General features: G+C 40.2%; 1 protein-coding gene across 2 annotated transcripts in view; it reads left to right on the top strand.

Moving 5' to 3' along the window:
* Positions 1-23,909, top strand: part of RAPGEF5 (Rap guanine nucleotide exchange factor 5) — a 161,076-nt gene that overhangs the window by 106,641 nt on the left and 30,526 nt on the right. For both annotated transcript variants that reach the window (XM_075746030.1, XM_075746028.1), the window contains 4 exons: positions 18,139-18,217; positions 20,275-20,419; positions 22,177-22,274; positions 23,050-23,080. In XM_075746030.1, coding sequence (XP_075602145.1) covers positions 18,180-18,217; positions 20,275-20,419; positions 22,177-22,274; positions 23,050-23,080 — 312 coding nt within the window. In that variant the 5' untranslated portion in view covers positions 18,139-18,179. The remainder of the gene's footprint in view (positions 1-18,138; positions 18,218-20,274; positions 20,420-22,176; positions 22,275-23,049; positions 23,081-23,909) is intronic.

Genomic DNA, 23,909 nt, shown 5'->3' on the forward strand with positions numbered 1-23,909 from the left:
GGTTATGTATTAAGAATCTGAAAGAAATCTGTTCTTCAAAGCTGCTTTTTTCCCCTTGTGAACTAAATTTACTCTCATGCTGTTAATTCCTCCTTCCCCCGCAATCCTTCTTAACATGCCCTGAGTTCAAACGGTTTCACAGTGTTATGGAAGTAGCAGCCTCGGTCTTTTTGTGAGCAGGAGCGGGGCTGTTTTTGACTATAGCCAAACTACAGTTATCGTTACTTTACTAAGTTTCCTATCATACTGCCTGCTACTACCGTTAGGTGATGCTTTGTCATATTGCTGATGCAATTGTATTCTTTCCCATCTTACCATTTTCTGTAAATCCCTGTGCTGAGAGGACACCTGGGGAAAGTAAGATCAAAAAGCCACAACCCAAGACCTATTTGTGAACCATTAATTGGAATAGATTTCTGCCTGTTTCCCAATGCGAAGCCTCCCGATGAGGCTTTCTGCGGGCTCTTAAGACCTCTCTTAATAGCTGCCAACCCTGAGCTGTATTACAGCACCGAATACTTCTCCTTGCTGTATAGTTGAATAAATGCTTGAGAGAGCCTGTCTGTGGCGTTGGCAAACTGATGCCAACACACTCTGCGTTATCAAGTGCAGCAGAGCTCGGCTCTGCCTTGCCCTAACACTGGCTGCTACCTTCTTTCATGTCCAAGGAAAAAAGAGGGGAAAGAGCAGCTGTGGCAGCAGCTACTGAGGGCCAGACGTACTGTGTGCTGGGTGAGCTTGGTGGGGAATTCCACTGTGATTTATGTTATCTTGCTGGGTTTTGATTTTAGTGGGCAAGTCAGAAGATCGGCTGTTGGATGTAGGAATAGATGGTTGTAGTAGGAATACTTTTGTGAGAGCGGAGGTGCCTGTCTAAAAAGGAGATAATGGAGCAGAATATGCTTGGCATAAATTCAGAAGCTTTGTGCATTAACTGCAATTGATAAGCTCATAATGCAGGCTTAAATTGCTGTTACTTTTTTTTAGAAGGAAAGGCTTGACCCAGTTTGGTACCAGTTGGGGTATATAGCACCTTTTAGGAGAGCCCGTGTGGTTGGCATTGGAGACAATCTTAAGAATACTTTTTTTTTTTTGAGTGAATTTTGATTCCTTTCCTGAAATAGGAATAGAATTACATGACTTTGACAGCCAAAGGTTTCTCATGAGATGTCAGTTACCCTCATGGAGTATAGCTGGTTCTGACAGAAAGAGCTTTTTTGGAATAGCATCAGTTACTGCAATAAAGTAAATTGCTTGTCCTATCTTTTAGACAAGGTGAAAAATACCGATGTGAGTTGTAGCTGTGGCAGCAGCTCGCATTGCCGTCTCCTGAGCCAGGCTGAGATCATGAGATGACCTTGTCTCAGTTCAGAAATGCTGGTGAGATCCTTCTGAAACCAAACTCTCTCTGAAGTAAAAATGTGACTGCTTGTTTTCAAGGACACTGAGGGCAAAATTTGGGAGGTGGGAGGATGGGGAAAATAGATCAATGTAAATAAAGTGGCAGCGTTGATGGATCTAATTTTGATGGAAGCTAATAGTAAAAAACTTGGATTTTCTTGTGACAACATTTGGGACGAATTGTGATTTTATTCCTTTGCTTGAGCTTGAGTTTTGATGGAGATATAAATATAAATTGCCAGAATCAGGGATGTAATCATGGAAAAATCATGCTGTCTGACCTGGGACTGCTACAGGTCTTTATACCTCACCTTCTACTGCTTTTCAATTTCTTTCCTTTTTTTCTGCACCCCACATCCCCTCTCCTGCCATTATTCCCCCCTCCTCCTCCTCCTGCCCAGAAGGCTCTACAGATTCCCCAAGCAACCTTTCTTTAATCCTCTCCCACCCCCATTTCTAAGGATTTAGGGCTGATTGGCCTCTGTCTAGGAACCACTGTAGCTCAAAACAGAAAGCCAGATACTGGTTTTGTTTTGTCCCAGTTGTGATTTCAGAGCCCCAGCATCAATACAATAATGAAACCCTTGTTGGGTTTCATTCCCCACCCTGACAGGAGCCTTGTCCGTGGGGTTTTGTTTGTTGTTACTGTTAGTACATCATGGGGGATGCACAGCCACAAGCTGGAAGCGGCAAGCAAACAAATAACAGTGAAAAACAACCACAAACAAACAGTGTTTGTCAGATCCCTGTTGTCAAGGGGGGTTCATTCAAAGTCTTAAAGCAGCAGTGAGCGATGTTTTGCATGCTCCAAAGCATGCAAACCACCAATAACGGCCAAATGAAAGTATTTCGCCTGTTGAGGTGACTGCAGCTTGTCTTCATACTCATGCACCGCTGTCTGCAGAGATAACTCTGTAACAGACGGCTGGAGAATTGCCATCCCGGTGCATGCCAGCAAGCAGCGGCAGGCAGGGAGCAACTGGATGCGTTAGAAATTCAGCATACATGCAGGCACCTGTGTCCCGGCAGGTGAAATGCCGCCTCCACCCCCACCTTCAGCTGCATGGGGATAAACAAAGAGGCTGCGTCGGGGCGGGTGAATAATTCTTAGGACAGGCGCGGGCCTACTCGAGCCCAGCCTGACTGCGAGGAAGTGGCCCTGGCTGTGCTGCGGGCTCCTTGCTGTCCTCTCCCCGTCCTGACCCAGAGCAGGGATGTCCCCCCGAGCAGGGCCTGGGAAGCAGAGAGACACTGCCTGCTCCCTCCTTGCTCTCCTTGTGGCAGCGGTGTAGGGCTCTTGGGCCACACACAGCTTGCAAACACTTTGAAGATGACGTCTGCGCCAGGGCCGCGTGCTCTGCCCAGCGGGGTTGCTTGGTGGGCCCTTCTCCAGGGCAGTGTGAGACCTTGGGGAGCCATTGCCATCATGGGGTCCCCCAGGACCTCTGAGGTTTGCTGTGTGGACAGAAGCCACAAAGCACACATGTGGAGATTTTGGGATGCGGTCAGTGGAAAACCTGGGCGTGTTGGGCAAGCTAGGCCTAAACCTGTAGGCAGGGGAGGGTCTGCCAGCTGAAGCTGGGCTGTTGCTGTGTGTCCTCAGACCTTCAGTACTCTCCCAAATAGTTCTCTTCTGTTGCAAAGCAGCAAGAAAGCATTTTCCTGAGGTCTATCCTGGTGCGGTGTCACTGGGTTGAGGAAAATTTTGTTACAGTCTCCAGTGTGATGGCCCATCTCTCTAGGCAAAAGTTTTGGCTCATCTTATGGGTTTCTTGTGTAGCTTACGTAAATATTTTGAACAGTTTTTTGTTTGTTTTTTTTTTTTTTCTTTCCTTGTGTGCACACAGATTGTGTTAGTATTAATGAGAATCTGATCTCCCTACTTGGCTGAGGGTTTTGACATGCCATGGTCCATAGGGCATTTGATTTAACACCTCAGTTTAAAGGATTGGAAATTTGTTGAGGGAATCAAAGTTAGTAAGATGCAATTTGGGAAGTTATGACTATGTTCTTGATTACAAAGAATGATAAATATTGAATAACAATTTTCTAAAATTGTCTGGAAAACATGAAAATGCCACCAGCTTGGCAAGGAACTGCTGTACTGGGTTTTCTTGACAAATGGAGAGCATTCAGATCCTCCTAGAGGGTACAGTCATGTAGGTCTGGGATGAGGGAGTTTACAGCAAAGGGCAGGAGCAGTTGCCCAAAGTGCTGCTATTTGTAGTGTTAGAAAGAAGGCCAGCTCCTCTTCGAACCCCTGTGACTTAGGGGAGTCCTGGGTATGATTCAGGGCAGAGCGAGCAGGAAAGTCTGTCATTAGACCATATATAAGTTCCGCTGAGGTCAATGTTTGTCAGGATTTTGTGTTCTCTACTGCAAAGAATGGCAACTCTGTAGGATCAAGCTCCAAACTGAACAAAAAAAAAAGGCAGCTTTTGTATTTATCTTAAAATAATTAGATGTTGTTAGTAGCTTTTTGATACTGTCATTTCAAATAGGAACTGAACGCACCACTTCCCCTGCTAATCTGTGAATCCAGAGATTCACAGCATTTGGCTTGACTATTCATGATTTATTTACTTTTTAAAATTCAGACATAGGCTGGTGTATGATGATTTATTCCTCCTTGTAATTGGATACAGTGATTAAATGAGCTTGCATATTATACTTCATTGTCCTTCTGGGATGTGGGCTGCTGTGTCTTTAAAACAGAAGTTCCTAATGGAATTGATTCCAGCTCCTATATATTTACCGTAATCAGTGATGTGTTTCTAAAAAACTGATTTGGAAAACTGCTTTTAAATATGTGTTTTTATATAGTAAGTATTTAGCTAGCTGAAGAGTTTTACGTAATCCTTGGTCTTTCTTGAAGATGCTTTGCTACCTTCTCTGACAGGCACTCTTTAGTAAAAATAAATACATGCTCACAATTTTGTAACCTGAAAGAAGCTATAGATAGTGTTACACCTAGCAAAAGTGTCTACTGGGCTGCAGCCATGGACAAGTGATTGTAGTCTGAGACTGTCATCACGTAATTGATGATTTTCCATAGACTAGCCAGGGATGATATAGAAAGGATACTGCTTCTTAGTAAGAAAAAAAATTAAAAATAGGGTTTTATAATTGGCCTTAATGACTGACTGAATAAGCAAAGCAGTTTAGTGAAAAAAACCCTTATTTGCAGAAACAAATGCAGAAAGATAATGAGTTATCATTTTACATATATACAGGCATTCAGAAGCCACAGTGTCTGTGACTGGTGCTGTGCAAACACAAAGTAAGAGACAGTGCTCTGCCCTGGGAATTTATAGGATCCACTAAGAGAAGATCCAGCAACCTGGTGCAGCAGAGAAACTGGAACAGCAGCGATAGGAAGCCTTGTTAGAGAAATTCGGTATGGCCACTCTTTGCAGAATTTTAAATAAAGAGGATATCTCAGTGATGCTAGTAGTCCCAGTCTGTAAGATTGTATCTTTTAATCAAAAAAACCCCAGTCCTATCAGCAGCAGCTTGAGGCACTATCACTACATCTCCTTTGGCTGAGTTATTTTATGTCTACAAATGTAGCTGTGCTTAATGGCAGCCTTTACTTCAGAGAGACAATAATCTGTCTCTCTCTTTTTTTTCTATGTATACGCTTACCCCCATTACTTACAGGAACATAGTGTCTTTGAGAATTTGCTGCCCTGTCTCAAATTTGGTTGAAATTTGTCAACAGATTCAAATGTTACAGGGGTAAGGGAGAGCAAGACTGACAGACAGTTGGACAGACAGTGCAGTTGCAAAAGCCATTTTCCTTTGGGGAACAAGAAAGAAGAAGAAATGCTGAAGGAAACTATAAAGTATGTTGTTGGTAGGCTATTTAATTTGAAGAGAGTTTGGAAATTTGATAGGGAAAGGTGCTTTGCAGTGGGATCACCATCTGAATCTCACATTTGGTGGTGTTGGCCTCACTGGCAGGAAGCCATGGGTCCTGGTATTGTCCACATGGGACTGCGGAGAGACCAGCAGAAGGAGAGTGAGGACCCTGGGTTTGTACTGTTCGCCTTGGCAGGTGCCTCCCACCTCTGCTGAGCCCGTGCCTGCCTCCCTTTCTCTGTACGCTGGAAAAATAAAACATGTTTTATAAAAATGGTGCTGGCACTTACGGCCAAAAAGAGCTATAGACGTGAAAGATGGCAGCAAGCGCTAGTCACAGCCAGATGTTATGTCTAGTGGAGCAGGTCATAGAGCAGATGAGCCAAGAGACCCAGTTTAAGACAGTATCCTATCTGTTACTAAAGTTTGTGATTTTTACCTTTATCCTAAACACTGCATTGGATTCATGTATGCTTGTGCAGAAGGGGAGGGTTTACATCTCGGCCGAGGGGATTCCTCTGTGCCCCCGCAGAAATCCAAGGAACAGCTGGCAGCGTTGATGAAGGGGTAAAAACTGAACAAACAATTTCTACAAGATACAGAATGCTTCTCTTGCATTAAACGCTTTCCAATGTGTGCATGAAAGATACAGTATCTCATAAGATTTGGGAAAGAAAGATACAAAAGAAGAAAGCTGGACTAGAAGTCCAAAGTTACGCCTATCTGAGAGAAGTATGCTGCATGTATTTTTTGTGAATAAATCAATAAATAGCACTAAAATCTGAAATAATGGCAAAAGTGAACATACACCTTTAGAAAATTACCCCACTGTGCTTTCATCCAGTAATTGCTTAATATCTCTGCTTTATTTAACTGAAATAAGCAAAGCTATCAAATAAAATCCCTGAGTAATTATGGTACAGCTGAATTGAGGATCTAACACTGGGCTCCCCAATGAGTGAAAATAGTTTGAAAATTATCAAAATAAAGGTGTTCTTTCACCAAAGTGTACCATTGAACTACTGTGTATTGCAAGCAGCCGAAGGTCCTTGCACAAGAACACAGTTCTGCTACCACAGGGAAATATGCCCATACAGGTATTTAAATACTGTCAAGCAGCTGAACTCCAGATAATGTCTGTTCCTCGTGTCATACCCCTGTATGATCTTTAAACCATGCAAGCAAGAACCTTTGTTATTTCTTTCATTCTGCTGTCAGTACAGGGTTGTACTGACAAACCAATAATCTGAAGTTGTTAGATGTTCTTAATACATACACAGACTATGTACAAGCCATTTTTTATGGCTGTCTTCCATTAGGTTGTAATAATAAGTAGAAAAGCCGTCTTTAATTACATGTTAACCTGTCATTGGAATGATTTAGGTGTCTCAGTATAGCAAGTACAATTTCAGGTTCGTAATTTAAGGACATAATCATGTGAATAAGTCTGCAATTAGTGTAACATTGTGTTTTAACACCACCCCCATGAAACTCATCGGGAATTTTTGGAACCCATTCACCACACAGGGAAGCAAAATGCAGCTGCCTTATGAGTGCTCTGATGCTTGTTCTGGTTTTATGCTGTGCAGCTGTGCTTCGCTGCCCTGGGGAGCGGGGAGGAAGGCAGGTGTGGAAACGTACAACTATGGCTCTGTTTGGTTTTCGGGTTCTTTTGGGTGTCGTGTGTTTTTTGGGTTCTTTCGGGTGTTGTGTCCTTCCCACCATCCCCCTCTCAGTACAAGAAGGTCTCTGCTGTGCGTTGTAGGTGTTTACATACTGTGTAAGTTATTGCAGAGGTATCTGAAAAGCGTGTGCCCATCAGCCTGAAGTATTGTACACCGTGGGGCAAAATGCTGGAAGTGGCATCCTTCAGCGCTGCAGTGATATTGCAGTATGCTAATGCCTGCCTGGGTCTCCTCTGGGGTTTGCAAGATATGTTCCCTCCTCCTGCTTGCCCCCTGCCCAGCAGAGCCTGTAATGCATCGCAGCCATGCAGCACCATTGCTGGGCCTCTTGCCTCCATGTTGGAAGACATTGGCAAGTGGGTCACTGCTTTTGAGGTTACGTGACAATGGGCCACAGCTGCATATGCAAGACCCCAACCCAGTCTGCCTGACCCAGTACACTAAAAACATGCCACCACTCGACGCAATACGTTGCTGTAAGAAGTGCATGGTCTGTACCTTAGTCTAGTGCACATTACTGCTACCTTATGCAGACATTTGGACCAAATCTAACAGTTCTTGCTCAGACGAAAATGCCATCATTCCCTTTGTAGGCAGTTCTGCCAAACCTACAGAAGCCAGGAGCGTTTTGCCAGTAGAGGCTTTGTCATGCTAGGCTTCCCTGAAGAGACGGTGTGATGTTTACTGCACATGCTCCAGTGCCACATGTTGGGGAGCTTGCACTGCTTAGCATATTTATGATAATTTGGCTCCCAGGGGCAAACACGATTCTTCTTATATCTCCTTCCCTGGGCCGAAGCACGAAGAAATTTCCCCTTGCTGCTTTGTAGGGGAAAAATAATAGATCAAAGCTTCTTGCTAAACACTTTTAAAAATACACAGTGTGGATCTGTACATTTCTGTTCCCTTAAGGGACCTGTCCCTCTGGTTGGTATGGAAAGCAGTTAGCAGCAGGTGATGGGGATAATATGGCACCCTGAAGTCTAGGCATTGCACCTGACCTGCAGAGCTTTAGATGTGGCATTGCCACATGTAGTTTGATCTGTCCTTTATCCGTATTATGTACCAGTATGGAATGTATTCTGGTCACTATACTGTAGTTATCGTAATCTGCTGGACTGCATATTGTCCAAATATAGTGGATTTTGGAGCCTGTCAATAGGTACTGAAGTTAAAAATTTTGGGGCTAATAGTCTTAACTAATTTGAAAATAATGCCAATTAAGATTTTATATATATTTTTGTTTTGTAAACAGAAAATTTGGGTTCATGTTCTCAGAAATGTCACTGAAAAGGAAGCTCTATAAAGTATCTCAAGTTGAAAACCCAGAAATGAAGAACTCACAATTTTTTTGGAAGATGTGATGATATTTTTATATTTATATATATAAAATACTAGATGTAAACATTATTGTAGATTTTTCAATTCAGGGATGAGAAAGACATGCTGAACTTGAAACTTGGTTCTTCTTCAATGCCATACAAGGGTTGGACAGCAAAGATGAAAACAATGAAGATTAAGCACATCTTCCTTTATGTTAACTTTCTGAAAGTTGAATGTCTAGTCTAATTTTAAATTTCCCTTTAGACTCAGATATGCGCTGAGCTGGTGGACCTGGGAAAAGGCTTGAACAGCCATGAGCATCTTAGAGCACCCACTTGGTAGGACGAGGCTTGCAGTGGCAGAGGGGGCAGGTGATGCAGCCCCTTCTTGTGCGCTGCTGCCTGTTGCTGGAGGATGGCTCTGTGTGATGACTGTGCTGCCACCAGGCAACGGAAGGTCCTACTGGCCCCACTGAGGCAGTGACAGCTCTCTGTGGCAACTGGAAGTCGTGTCATTGAGGGGTCCGGGGCTGGAGAGCATTGCATCTCTTTGGGTGCTTGGAGAAGAGGGTGATGGAAGGGATGCAAAGAACTCCAGGTGCAAGACAGAAGCAGAAAAGTAGAAACTTGCCTTGCAGTTGCTCATACAACTTCCAGTAAAACACGCTAGTGACGGGGGTGCCAGGTGGTGTGCTCACCCGTGAGGACAGAGCAGCAGCATGCTGTGCTGTTACTGCTGCGTGCCCATCTCTTCCGCCCCATAAGGCAGCTGGACCCTGGGTAGAAAGATGAAAGGGAACCACTAAATCTTTTATCCTCTGTCCTGCTGCTCCAGGCAATCCTGGCCTGGCTGGCTTATTTTAAAGAATCGATGGAAAGAGAGGATTATTTTTTTTCTCCTAAAGTACTTTGGGACGTGGCTGATGCGAACAAGGAGTGGCTGCCTTCTGCAGCAAGGCTTGGGTGAGAACTTCACATATGTGTTAAAATACCTCACTTTACTGTCAAGTGAAGTTTCACTACATGGAAAGCTTGAGTGGTTTAGTTGCACTAGCCCAGGGCTTTTTTTAACAAAAAGTAGCAATATCTTAGGGTGACTGCTCTAGGCAGTATTTCTAATACTTCAAAATGTGTAAGGCGTAGTGAATTTGTCCAATAATTTCAAATAACCCCGACCATTATAGCTGCACATTAATCACCAGGGCTCCCTCCTACCTGGGGGAAAAACCTAGAGCTTCAGATTTCTACGTGGAAAAATTAGTGCCTCATTAAAGCTAGACAAGTTTGACATTTGCTCTCTGCCTGTGGTTTCAGGGCTTTTTGTCCCTCAAACAAAATATGAAACTGCTTCAATACATGTGATAGCAGCAACTGGAATGCAACTTTAGGAGGATCTTTGACCTTACCAGAGAGAATGTGTTTGATTCATTCTGCAGATGTTAAAATACTGCCAGAAATTTCTGGGAGATGACCTTAGAAATTATTCCTAGTTCTGACTTTTGTGCTCTAATAACAAATCTGATTGTTCAGGTTAAATATCTTACTGTTATGTATGTTCTTTTTCTAACCTAATGCCAGAAATAAATGGCTTGCTCTTTATTCCTTTGTGCATTGATTTCTCAGTGCTTCGGTGGTTAGATGACATAACTACTGTAATTGTTTTAATACATTAGCAGCAAATTATATATCGATGTTCTTTTTTCCATTGACCTTTCTTTCTCAACGTAATTTTCATTTTTTGCTTCATGCTGTGTCCATGCTGGCCTAGTATTTTTAGAGGATTTGATTTTGAATTAAGGGCTAATCCTGCAGGGTCCTGAGTGCCATTGCCATCTGCTGAATGCAAGGGAGATCCAGGACCCCTCAGCACCATTTCACATGTGAGCCATGTCTTGCTAGATCAGATAGTAATGATAGCAATTTGCATTTACTGTTTGTACTCGGAAACATCCTAACATTTTTGATAAAGTGCTGTGGATTTTGAGATTATTGAGAAACTCCTGTCTTTGAAAAGAGTTGCCCTCAAATCATTTTTCCGTTTCTGCAGACAAAGCAATTTTCTGATTACAACTACAACTCTCTGGACATGCGTTTGCATTGCTGAAAGGTTTCAGAGCATTGCATAGTACTCTGTGAACCAAAACACGCAAAAAATCTACATGTAGCAGTGTCTGCCTTGAGGTGTGATTATATTTTTTTCTCATTTTACAGAAAGGAGTAAGAGGGGTGACAAGAATTTATCAAGCTTAAGAGCTTTCAGCACTAGAGGCTGAAAAAACTTGAAAATGCTGTAGCCCTCATTTAGTTTAATTTGAACTGAGTGAGTGAATATTTAAAATAGCAAAAAATGTCTGTTCCCTATAGAATAGTAAGTAATCAGCATCCATTTTACTCAGGCACAGGGAGCTCATCTGTCTGCTTGCCCAGCTGTAACCCCATTTCGTAGGGCTGCTTTTCTTGATCGTAGTTAAAACTTGTATTTCTCTCAATTTCTGAGAAGTTGTGGTGTTGGTAACCCAATCAGTGAATATTTTCTTTAAAAAAAAATATTTCCAGTATGTGCTTTGAAGTCACAGGGTACATTAACTTTATTGAGCCCAGCTTTTCAGTGATACACAGGAAGATGAAAACCCCAAAGGATTCAGTTGATTTTGGTTTTGTTTTTTCCCCCCCTGAATATATATACTCTGAAGGATGAGCCTCACTAAATGTTAGGGAGAAGTGGCTGGTCCTGCAAGGTAGGAATGACGCAGCAAATGTAGATGAGAGCAAATTTTGAAGTTGTTGGTGATTTTAAAATTCGGAATTCTGGCTAATACTGATAAGTGTATTAACATAAGGATATCAGGACCTGACCTGGTCATCCCATCATCTTTGCTGTAATCACAAGTGGGAAATGGCATAGCTAAAGAGTTTTAGAACTACTTGTATGCTGTCTAAAATACATTTATTTCTCTCTCCGTCTTTGTCTTTCTCAAAAAAACCCTCCCTCCCCCCCCCCCCCCCCCAAACACCAAAGAGGTCTCATTACTGCACAAACCCCAGTTTGCATTGGGGTTTGAAAAATGCACGTGTAGCCCCCATTGTATGTTGCTCGAGTTCCTGCACACTGCCCACCAGTACATTATACTCAGGTTCTAACATGCTTCAGGATGAAGAAGATCTTAGGATCTCCTTCTACGTGATATGTTTCTGAAAGATAAATTGAGCCGTAAGGGCATTTAGCGATTTCCTCAGGTTGGAAAGCAGAGAGTTTAGAGAGTAATTTTTTAATTCAGTACATGAGTTTTCATCCTTTTACTCAGTTTAATTCTTTCATACACATAGTGAAAACCACAAATGCTGTGTAGCATGAGTAAGGGTTGCTGAACTGACACTACAAAATTGCTGTCAGAGTAGTTTTAACCCACGAGTTAACTGTGAATTCCAATACCTTGTTCATTCAGGCAATCTCTTCCCCCCCCCCCCCCCCCCAAAATCTCCATACAGGTTTGCTCTCCCGCAAATCCTTGGAGACAGCTGAATAGCTACTTTGAATAAAGTGGAAAAAGACTTGCATTCTAATACTTTATCTATATTTTCTTATAATCCGATTTAATGTGGAATGCAAGCTGAAAACCCCTTAAATCTTTCTGTAATTCTTGCACAGCCATTCACAGTGGATTTGTACAGAGGAAAGTGGAAGAGAATGGTCAGAAGTTTAAAAAAAACCAACAAACAGATTACTTGTTTTTCTTTGCAGTTTAACAGATTTCACTATCAGTACCCTCGCCCAAATAACAGTACGTGACATCCACGATCTGCAGATAAAGGAATATAGAGGCTATATGCACAGAGTCTATATGTTTATACTCCTCTGTGTAGAGAAAGTTACCTTTTGTAAAGCATGTAATAATAAGAAAAAAGATTGATGTATTACACATTTAAAATCCTGTTGGTCGCCTTGTTTTGCATAGCTTTATTTTTTCTCAGTACTTAAATAGGCATGTAATGGAAAGGAAGGAACATGGAAACAGAAATGCTATAAATTGGGAAAAATAGGGTCTGAAAAGTTGCTCTGTAAATTCCGATGTGAAAAAGAGAATGGTTCTTGTCATCTCAGCAGTCACAGTTTGTCACTGAAAGTGGGAGGACTTGTTTGGCTGTTTTTTCACCAATTTGTTTTTGTTGGTAGCCATTGAGAAGCAGCAAAACAGAAACTATTCAGCATGTAACAGGGTGACCAGAAAACCAGGGCAAACTGGAATTTGTCTTCAAGTTATCTGTTCTTTTGGGTATAAAGGGATTAATGACTCAGGGCTGGCATTAGGAAAATAATTGTATCTGGCTTAGCTCGACAGGGTGTCTAATATTAGCAACAGACCAATAGGTATATTCTGAATCCAGTTTGAGCTATTGAACATGTTTGTAATATAAATGTGTATCGACTATTGCTTTAGCTGTGATGGTCTAAAGACACTGGTTGGTGCACATGCATACTGGTAAGTAATATGGGGGCATACAAATTGCTAGGTGGGTAGTTATAGAGGTATATCTATCTGTAACACTGGAATATTTCCCTGCTTTTCCTTCTTTACTCATTCCATGTGATAGCTAAACTGAAATATTTGCTTTCTAAAAACTATCCTCAAATATATTTGATTTAATAAAAGGAATTTAAGTTCTACTCCATTTGACAAAGGCATTTCCTTTGATTTCCTTTGAGATTAAGTCTCTTCATGTTTTTATAACAAGTGATTAATGTGAGAGTGCTCTGCTGGTGCCTTGTACCGCTGTCGTAGTTTAAGAAAATGCTCAAGTTTGAGAAGAGCTTACAGGTGTCAGACATGGCAACCCCATGAAGTGTACTGCCTGTCCTCATTTGTTAAATGTGTGTCACGGACGATTTCTTGCTACAGATCTGTGTTCATTTCTGTCTGAAGGCTTAGTGATTGATACCCTACCTAGCAAAGAGGGTGGAGAAAGGAGAAAACAAAACATTGAAAAATAAGATTTGGTGTGTAAACCCACATGAGAAACCCATTCTACCCTGCTGGTATTTACAATTGTGCCATCACATTGAGTTAATATTTGTAGAGTTGCCCTCTGGGAGAGAAAGGCTATGATCTGGTTAGGGAGGTACGTGGGCACATGGAAAGCAGCAGAGAATCCTCTGAATTTTTTAAGTACGTGGGAATATATCATGTGTTGTTTATCCAAATATATGACCATTTAATGTCTCTGGGCCTTTAGATCCCCCTTCCCCACCAAATACACCATCACTGCTGTTGGCTGTCATCACCTTATAAATGCAATACAGTTACAACTTCTCTTATTGACGTATTGCTGGGTCCTTCAGTTACCAGCTGAAAGCAAATGTTCCCTGGGTAATTCACCCGTGTGAGAGCACCCCATGTCTATAGAGTGCTCTTTCCATCCCTCAACCACCCTGAATGTATCTTGCAGAAGGACTTCTATATCGCAGAAAGATGGGAAGAGTGGTATGACCGCTCTTGGTAAAGCTGGTGTCCATGCTGCGTTATTTCACCTGGGGAAAGGAGGGGACACACACAGCCCGTGAGAAACTGTCTCAGCAGAAGCTGGTGTGAATTGATTATTTAATAACAAACAAGCATAGTGCCTGCTTTTTTTATTATTTTTATGCCTATGGTACTCGTACACATTAGGTGTAGTGAGATTACTGCCTAAGGCTGCCCCCAAAGAGCTGCAAGAACAGGAGCCCATTGAACTCGTGCTGGTTCTGTTGCATGTCTTAATGAAGCTTTAAAATGCTTGAAATTGTCTTTGAAATGAAATATTCCATAGCTGCAAGCAAACTGCATACTTTGTAATAATTGCTTGGCCAAATAAAGGAAAACTGTGAGGAACAAAGAAAAATTAGATTGATGGCTAGAAGAAAATGATTAAATAAAAAATTCATGAAGAAGAGAAATTAAAAAAAAAAAAAGCATAGCATCACAGGCTTTTGCACAAAGACTTCCCTTCTAATGGGAGCTTTTCCAACTATTGCTGTGCATTTTATTCTCCCAGTTTGCTGCAAATACTAGAAAAAGTTCTTCTTTTGGAATAATGGCGAAGATTTACGCAAATTTATGCAGAAACTGGGACACAGTTAAAGTTAAAAGCATAGGTATGCATTTCACAGCCATTCTGAGTGGGGCTATGGTGCAGTCAATAATTAATGATTTGACTGGAATTGCCTTTTTTTTTTAACTCTTAAATCAACTGTAACTGAACAGAAAACCTCCAAAAAGTCTTCTGTTCATAATTATCAGCCGAAATTGTACACTTAGAGCCCTTCCTTATTCAAATTTACTGCTCTTAGTGGCCATTAGTAACAGAATGATAATTTGCTGGGAATAAATTCTCTCACAGTTAGCCTTTCTCTCTGTTTGCAGGTTAAGACCAGCAAATTATTGTTTGTGGACATGCATTAATGTCCAAAAGTATCTGAGAAGTCTTCAATTGTTTGTTTTGAACAGATTATTTTTGAAGAATCAGTACACCCTCAGGTTTTGTGTTCTTGCTATGGCATGAAAAAGCATTCTGGAATGATTTTAAATTACGGTGCATTTAGGAAGAAAATACAGAAGCTAGTTACAGTGAATAGGAGGACTTCAGGGAAATACCTACAAGCTAGTGCAGGCATTTTAAAATATGAATATTATTGTAAAGGCTTTAGATGATGTCTGGTAATAGATATTTAATCTAGCAAAAGCACTTTCATTGCTTACTTGTTAAAGTAATTTAACGGATGAGTGATGCTATTAATGGACCACATGTAGAATTCAGACTTTTTTTTGTTCAAAACATTCCTTTAGGGTTTAAATTTCTAAACAAGTTCAGAGGCAATTTGAAGAGATCTAGGCTATATGCAAGTGATGGGAATCATAATTTATGAACTTTTCTTCTTCTTAGCATTTCCTCTGCATTTAGAAGAAAAAAAGTCACTGTGTATACATATGCGTGACTTTAAGTTGGCTGAGTGATATACCTTGTTTTGATAAAGTTGTTAGAAGCCAGAGACTGAATAGATGGATGTATGATTGAGCATGCAGAGAGAGGGAGATGAGCAGAAGGCTTAAAACCAGTTCTGAGTTATCTGAACACACGATTTTAATCTTCCCTTCAGTAATTTTTTTTTTTTTTTTGAGAGAATTGCATTAGTAATATCCATAGCATAGTTCTTGCAAAAAATTTAAGCAAAGAAGCAAAAAACTCAAATCACGGCAAAACCAGCTTTTCTTCCCACCCCAACACCTTGGGGTGCTGGAAGAATTGAAGATAGACATCTGGAAAACAGATGAACAGGTAATGAAAGTAAACCTGTAAGTTGGTATTTTAACACCAATTAGTATAATAAAGTCACACTGTTTTGAACAATTGCAGAAGTTCATTGATAAGCATTGCAGTTTCGCTTCAGCTAGTACTTAATTTCTTTTTTGAACACATGGCTATGTATTGCTGAAACTTGAATATCACTTAAACAGAGTAGAAAGTTGGGGAAATAATCTGTTGTAAATGTCTCTGACTTCGCGAAACTATGTGACTGTGCAGTGATCCTCATGAAGCACTAGAATGTGGTTGTTGACTCCAAGATCAGCCGTTTCCAAATAAATGTTTGTGAACCCTCCAACTTTAATAGCCGCATTGTATCATTCAGAAGATGTGCAACAGAATGAATAGATGACCTTTCAGATAGAGAACAAGCTGTTTACAATGTCTTTCCATTTACTGAGACAAAATATTCTTTTTATGCAGAGATAATACTTTCTACCGTTTTTAACAATGTTGGTGAAATATAAGGAATTTAATTGTTTTGTTTCTGAATGCAGGGCATTTGAGCTATGTGTCTTTAGACCAGGACTCTTTCTAGACCAACTGTGTTAAATGCATTGATCTAACTAGATTTATTTATTTTTTAAAGACAAAGGAGGTATTTTGAATCCCATGCTCACAGGGTGGGATGTCATTAGCTATCCATCCATGTGATATCCACATGATATCTGGCTTTGAATGATACACGGATGAATTCTTATTGCCATCCTGCATTGCAGCTATGGGGTCAATAATTTACTGACAAGGAGGTTCAAGGCAGCTGTAACTGAAATTGGTCTAAATTATTGTGAAATCGCAGTGAAAAGCTGCTGGGATGCTCTCAGTTGCACACTCGTACACAAGCACTAACTTGGAGCAGAACAGATCGCAAAAAAATAGTGAGCAAATCAGGATACAGAAATCAGGGCTCAGCCTTATCTTTTTCATGTGGTATAGTTTGGCCCTTGGTCTTTGCAGTTGTGAATCCACCACTTAAATCACAACTGAGTAATTGGTACTAACTCATAACAATTAGTTATACTGGTAAAGTATTTTTTGGTCTGCAATATAACTGGAATTACTTCTGTATTGTTCAGCCTCTGTCCATATTCCTGTTCTTATTTGATAATGCAGGTGGTGCAAACCTGTTTGCTTGTTAAAGGGAACAAAGGATATCTACTGGAATTCCAAGAAATACAGTGAACAGGAACTCCTCAAAACTTGAGGAAAATCTTACATTTTGGGGAAGAAAAACCGACATGAAAAAAAACCCCAAACATTTTTATTTTGGGATTAAAAGGCCCAATATAATTCTCTTGTCTATTTGCAGAAAACTAAAGATTTTGTTGTTTGTGAACCAAATACAAACTCATTCCTAGATCGTGCATCGAGTGTGAGTAGTTTACTAAAGTTGGAAGCAAATTTGTTTAAAAATTATGGAATTATTCCACTTGCAAGGGATCTGTGAAGGCAGCTGGTCCAACCCCTGCTCGGAGCAGGTCCCATAAGACCAGGATGCTCAGACCTTTGCCCAGGCAAGCCCTGAATATACCTGATGTTGGGGATTCTGCAGTCTGTCTAGGCAACCTGTCCCAGTGGTTTACGCTCCTCACAGGAGAAAGAAAAAAATATCCCTTGTATCCAGACAAATGTTCCTTTGTTGCAATCTCTGATGGCTGCCATTTACCATTTTACTGCACGCCTGCAGGAAAAGTCTGGCTTGGTCTTTACTCTGCCATTGACCACCATAAGACTACCCTGAGCCCTCTCATCCTAGACCGCAACCAGTCCTTTCAGCCTCCTGCCGTGTGCGGTAACGGCTTGGAAAAATCCTAAAACCAGTGTGGCGTGGGAATGAGGGATGAGAGAGTTACGCTTTCAAAGTTACTGGCAGTGCCGTTCATCCTGACAACCTCAGTGCTACAACTGCAGCGGGTAGAGATGATCTGTTAGCGAGTACCTTCAGCCTGTTTTTGTAACACTGATAGAAAGCAGGTGGAGAAAAGAACCTTCCATAATGCGGTTAAATAAACCTTAGAGAAAACGTCTCAGCACTTACAGTGACGCCCACAAGACTAACCAGTTAAAGATTTGAATACATTTCATGGTTCTCAGCCAGTATGCGTATATGTCAATCACAGTACATGGCAATCTCAGTTTTCTCTCTCCTATTACTCAAAGATTTTCTTCTTAATTTCCAGATCAACTAGCTGGTGGAAAGGTTGCTTTGCATGCAGCAGAGCCAACCAGGATGGTGGTGTTTGTGATAAGGACTCTTACTGATTCCTGAACTGTGGCTTATTTTGTGCATATTTGTGCTTGTTGGTTCTTTGAGAGCTGAGGATGGTTTTGTTAAATAAAGGATCTGATCTCTGCAGTGGCAACGTATTGTTAAGTATTTGAAACTTAGTTTGATGCATTCTGTATGCATTGGACTTTTTTTTTGTTGGGAGGGGGTCCTGTTCCTGCCATGCACGTTAACAGGAGTAGATACTCTCTTCTTCCTCTCACTAATGTATTTTTACCTTGGGCTTTTTTGTCTTCCTCTGCAGAAACTCTCCTGGATGACTTCCTTCTCACGTACACAGTCTTCATGACGACTGATGACTTGTGTCAGGCACTTCTGAGGCAATATCCTTTTATTAAGTGTGATATTAACAGAGGTCACACACTTAAACCTAGGGTTACCTATTGTCAAGCCTTATATCAAATGCAGTAAATTGCATACCTGGGATAATTAGTTTGGCACTTCGCATATTGATATTATTGAAATACAACCTCACATGATTATTTTGGGGTTGCATGTAAAAATGGTGAGAAAAGAGAACAATTGCATAATATTTACTATGACATGCTTAGAAGATGGACTGCACCTGAGATTTTGACATCACACACCAAGAAATGCATGAACAAATAGGAGAAACCTCAGAAGAGAGCAATAGGAATTACCAGGATTCTAGAAAAAAAGACCTACGAAGAAGGATTGAAAGGATTGGGGTTGTTTTACCGAAAAAGGGAAACTATAAATGGGATAATTTTTCAGGTACCTAAAGAGGAAGGGAAGAATCTGTTCCCATATTGATGCTGGATGGGACAAGAGGCAGTGAGATTAAATTGCTGTAAGACAGTTTCATGTTAGATACGAGGAAGTGTTTTTTTTTTTTTTTACATTAAGAAAAGAAACACTGGAGTGGAAAATGTGACATAGTAGAACCTTTGATCTTGGAGAATATTAAGAGGAAGCAGCTACAAAAATATATTCCAGAGATAATATATGAGCCTCTCTTAGGGTAGACTTGGATGGACTAGTTTAGCTGATCTTTCAAGGTCTCTTCTCCAGTCCAATTTTTGTAAGGTTTTATGACACTTGGAATCTGATTCAAATCTGTAGCTTCCCAAAGTTCAGGTTATATTGTTTTTGTAACTCAAATGGGTTGTGGAGGAAAAGATTCAAACTGGAAACATTAAATCCAAATTTGGATATGAATTCCCCTAATTAGCATGTGCCTGTAAATAGATATACATTCACCTATTAAAACATTTGCATAGCTGAGTTATCAATAAACAGAAAATTCCTGCTCTGCAGTTGAATGTACAAAGGTAAAGCTGCCCCTGAATAAACCTGTATCTGAACCATACACATTTGTGTATGTGCACACTTATTTCACAAGAATGCTTGAAAGATGTATTGAAACAGATGCCTAACTCATAGCAACAATGCAATCTTATGTTTGCTGGTTTTGTTTAAAGAAACCTTTATAACTGTTACAAAATAATATTTAAAGTGAGGTTAAAACCTATCCAGACCTATATGTTAATTCTTAGAATGCCTATATCTGTGTAATACATTTCAGAATATCTGAAGAGAAAAAATGGAGAATAAGTATTTTACAATCTCTGCTCCTTTTATCATGTGATACAGTATCTAACTCTAATTCTGAGATAAAAGAATTTTTTTCTCGTATTTCCAATTATTTCCATAAGCTATGGAGCATTGTTTAAATGAACTTATAGCCATAAAATGAACTTGCTTTGCACTTCCCCCCCACCTTCTTTACCTTTTGTGATGAAAACATAATTTTTTACCTAATAAAAGAAAGAATAGCGAAGGGATAGGAACAATGTAAAAAGTGGCTATCGTCTGTCATTTGGTGTTTCTGCTTTATGAATAGAGAACAATGGTGGAAATAGATTATTTCACCTTTTTTTTTTTTTTAATAGTGTTATTTCTGCAGGTAGTGTAATTTGTACAGGAAAAAAGAAACTGACTTCCTCTCCCTGAGGTTTTTTGTTGTTGTTAATGATGCATTGTCCTCCTTCCCGCAGACATTCATGTTGGCATCGGCGTGCAGGACAAAGGTTCATTCCCAGTTCTGTAGAAAAGATATGACTCAACATTGTATAATTCCTTTTGAATTGATTTTTCTTTTATAGACTCACTTCTCTAATCTATAAAGGGGAAGAATCCTGTTGGCACAGAGGATGAACTGACATTTCTATTACTGAGAATTTCATTCCAAAAAGTTGATGAAACTCCTAAAGCTCCAGATGGTATAAAACATTTAAAACTGAGCAATGTAGAGAAAAAAAATCTTTCATTGGCAAATGAGATGATTGAAAAGTCTTTTCCATCACTTAAAAATTAAGTTTCATTGAGACCTTATTATTTGTTCCTTAACCTACCGTACCTATTGTGCTAAGAACCACCAAGGGAAAGAAGATGACTCTGATGTGTCCTGTAGGAAACGAAAAGTCTTGCATTTGGTGTCTCAGTGGACGTCTCTCTACAAAGACTGGTTACACGAAGATGAGCATTTAAAACAATTTTTAAAGGTATTGAAACACTTTCTGATTGCAGTACAGTTTAATTAACGTACTGTGTCTAAAAAGCCCCAACAGCAAACTCTGTGAAGCAAAATTTTTCTCCATGAAATCTATAATATAAAATGATTTACATGTGTCTTCCTTGAATGCCTTAGAAATAGTTTGAACAGAAAATCTGTAATGTCAATACAATCAATGTCAAAAACATTACGTTCAGATATGAAACTTATAGAACTCCATGCTCTCTAGAATATAGGAAAATTTAGGAAGGTAAGAAACCTACAAAGACATGGAGGTTCCTTGGGTGCACTGGTCATGTCTGCTAGAACAGGGTCTACAGTTGGTATCCAGAGGATCACGGATAAAGACAGTTTTGTGGTCCTTGTAAGAGATACTATTTTGAGGAAACAAATGCTTCTGCACAGTGTTTGTCAGGTGCACATGGAGAACGGCACAGCTTCAGGTACTTTTAATAAATATAATTATGTCCTTACTTATTAGCAAGGATCTTCTGATCTTTCTGAATGAATTCCAAAAGCTTTTATAATTCCTTTTAAATTTGCAAATAGCAAATAGTTGTTGATTTTTATTTTAATGATTTTTTTTCTACTGGTTGAAAGATGAAAGTATTTTAGGAGACTTTACAGGATCTTCCACCTTTCCTGATGACAGACTCTTTGTCTGCAACTGAAGATCTTCTTAAGTACCTTTTTGCTCAGTCATTTGGAGAAAGTCTTGAGCTTCCTTTTTTATTTTCTTTTTTTTTGTTTGTTTTGTTTTTGGAGTAGGACACATAGCATACGGAAGGAGAGAGCTTAGGATTTTTGCTGTTTGGTAGTAGGTGTGTAGTCCTGTATTGAAAAGGGGAGATCATTCCAGCCATCAGTTAGGTTACACTGTGTTACACCTGCCTGTTACACCATGGAGGTGTGTGACTGTGTATTGCCACACAGTTTCTCTGCTTGAGGCTTCTGTGCAGTATTACACAGCAGTAATGTTAATGATGGTTGAAGTTATCAGTGCAAAGGCAATATATGGGATTCTAATCCAGAATAATTTGTGCTGAGATTTATGAATGTAGCAGTGTTAATTAGGCTAAAGCAAACCTGATGACTCAGCGTATACATATGATCTTTTTCTTGGAAGGGAAAGAGAAGGATCTATGTGCAGATTCTGTAAAAGTATAGAGCAAATATTTCCTACAATTTCAATCATGAAAACTGATGCAATTTATTTACCTCTTATCATCTTTTACATTTAACTGAGGTTCCTGGTTGATGATATTCAGACAATGCCTCCCCCCCAAAAAAAGAAGCAGGGTTTATTTATTTATTGGTTTACAACTAAGAGTATATTGTTATTTGTTTGTGAGAGACAGCAACTCAATTTAAAATGCATGCAAACATGAGGAAAAGTGAAGGAGAACATTCTCCATTTCAAAAGTCTTAATCAAAGTGAAGATGGTGTGGTATGTTCTCATGCTTCAGAGTGTGTTCTTCTGACCTAACCCAGATTTCATATAACAGCCACAAGTGCTATTTTAAATCTCCTTGTTTGCAGACTAACAAGTGTCAACATTTTGCCCTCTGGCTTGGTGATGATACAAAGAGTGTTTCTCCAAAGGCAGGCTGAATATTGACCAGAAATGTAATGATGAAATTTGTTTCAGTAGGCTAGTGTCTGAACTGATTTAGACCGCTGATTTATGATGCCTTAGTTTTATGTTTGAGTTATCAGATGTTTGCAGATACTGTTTTATTTTGTAGACGATATACAGAAATGTGTTAGATGACGTGTATGAATATCCCATTCTTGAGAAGGAACTGAAAGAATTTCAGAAGATACTTGGGATGCATCGTCGTCAGTAAGTATTGATTATATTTGTAAGTCAGACTCCTTTTATTTAGAGTGTAATTTATTTCTGTGTTCATCTTGTAATTCAGTAAAGTGATGAGTGATACAAGTACTATATTAATTTTTACAAATCATCTCTTCTTTAAGCTAAAGGTAGATTATTCAGTTTTCTCTGGTGTTTGTTGGGTGATGTGTGTGGTTCAAGTCACTCCCATCAATTTTGGTTGGAATGACTTGCAAGTAGAGTAATATTTTGTGGAAAAGCTGACAAAATTTCCCTCAGAAACTGCAGTCTGTGACTTCACATGGGACGTTCATTCTCATTCTCTCTCTGCAGTCTGCAGTACTGAGAAGCAAATCTCTTGCAGTACTTGTCTCAGGGTTATTATTTTACTAATTATGGTATTTTTAAAAGATATTTCCTTGGCACATTTTTCCAACAAATGGAGTTTGTTTCCGTGGTTTGGCTGTTGGGGAAGTGGGAAGAGCTGTGACCCTGAGGGTGACCCTGACTGCTTACCCCAGGGGCCCAAGCCCTGTCCGTGTTCTCTGGCAGCTCGCAGGCTGGCAGCATTGCTTTTCACTACATCGATTGTGCGAGTCACAGAAAAGTTTTCTGGCTGAGCCAGACGCCCTTAGCTTTCCCTGAAGGAGCTCTGCAGCCGTTCTGCGGTGACTGTTTAATGTTGAAAACTTTCTGATGTTGTAAACTTTGTAATAGCTAAAATTTCCTTTTCCTAATCATTGGCTGGAAAGAATAATTTAGATTTTCCTTTTTGTTTCAGCACTGTAGATGAGTATTCACCTCACCGAAAGGTAACACAAACCTGATTGTTGCTGGTTGCTAGATAACTTATCATCATCTCACTTTCTTTCCCTCTGCCCACTTCTTTCTCTTTTCTTGGCTTCTCAATTGAAAGTGACTAGTGGCCAAAAACATGACAGGATAGATCAGTGAGGTTAGACCTGCAACATTGCTTAATGAATTTTTTTTTTCCTGCCAGTGCAGCCTGGATATCAGCTATGTGAGCTAACCTGCAGTGGCTGTGACAGTATTAGCATCTTAACAAGATGCTCTGAGATGTCAGGATTCAGGAGAGGCCTGAGAGCGTGTCCCCACCAGGCTGGAGAGATGTAGCAACCTGGGCAAACCAGGCTGAGCACAGGCACTGACGTGGATGTCAAGTAGATAGAGCAAAGGGAGGATTTGTTGTGACAGGGACAAAGAAAGAAAGAGGAACATGAATCTGTCTATTTAACTGGAGGGAGAAGATGCAGCCAGAGAAAGTTGGTGTACAAACTGCGCAGAGGTGAATTGCTGTGCTCATCAAATTTACTGGCCTGAAGCTGAAGTGTGTAATAAGCTTGAAGTGTTACTGCAGAAACGTGGAAGGCAGAACATAAGATTGTAGTGAAATTGCTAAATAGGCTGATTGGTGCATTGGAAACATATATAAGAATAAGTGTATATGAAATGGGCTCTGAACATGACTACAGAGAACCTTGAATCATGCAGGCTACTTAGCTTTGGCATGTCCCGCTTCCTCCAAAATCCCCACCTTGGCCATTATTTAGTAAGGCAAGTCCCAGTTTACTGATCCAAGAAAGGGTGGGTGGATTTCCTATACAGAAACCTTTTTGGCCA

Source organism: Balearica regulorum, chromosome 2, assembly GCF_011004875.1.
Source record: "Balearica regulorum gibbericeps isolate bBalReg1 chromosome 2, bBalReg1.pri, whole genome shotgun sequence".
NCBI lineage: Eukaryota > Metazoa > Chordata > Aves > Gruiformes > Gruidae > Balearica > Balearica regulorum.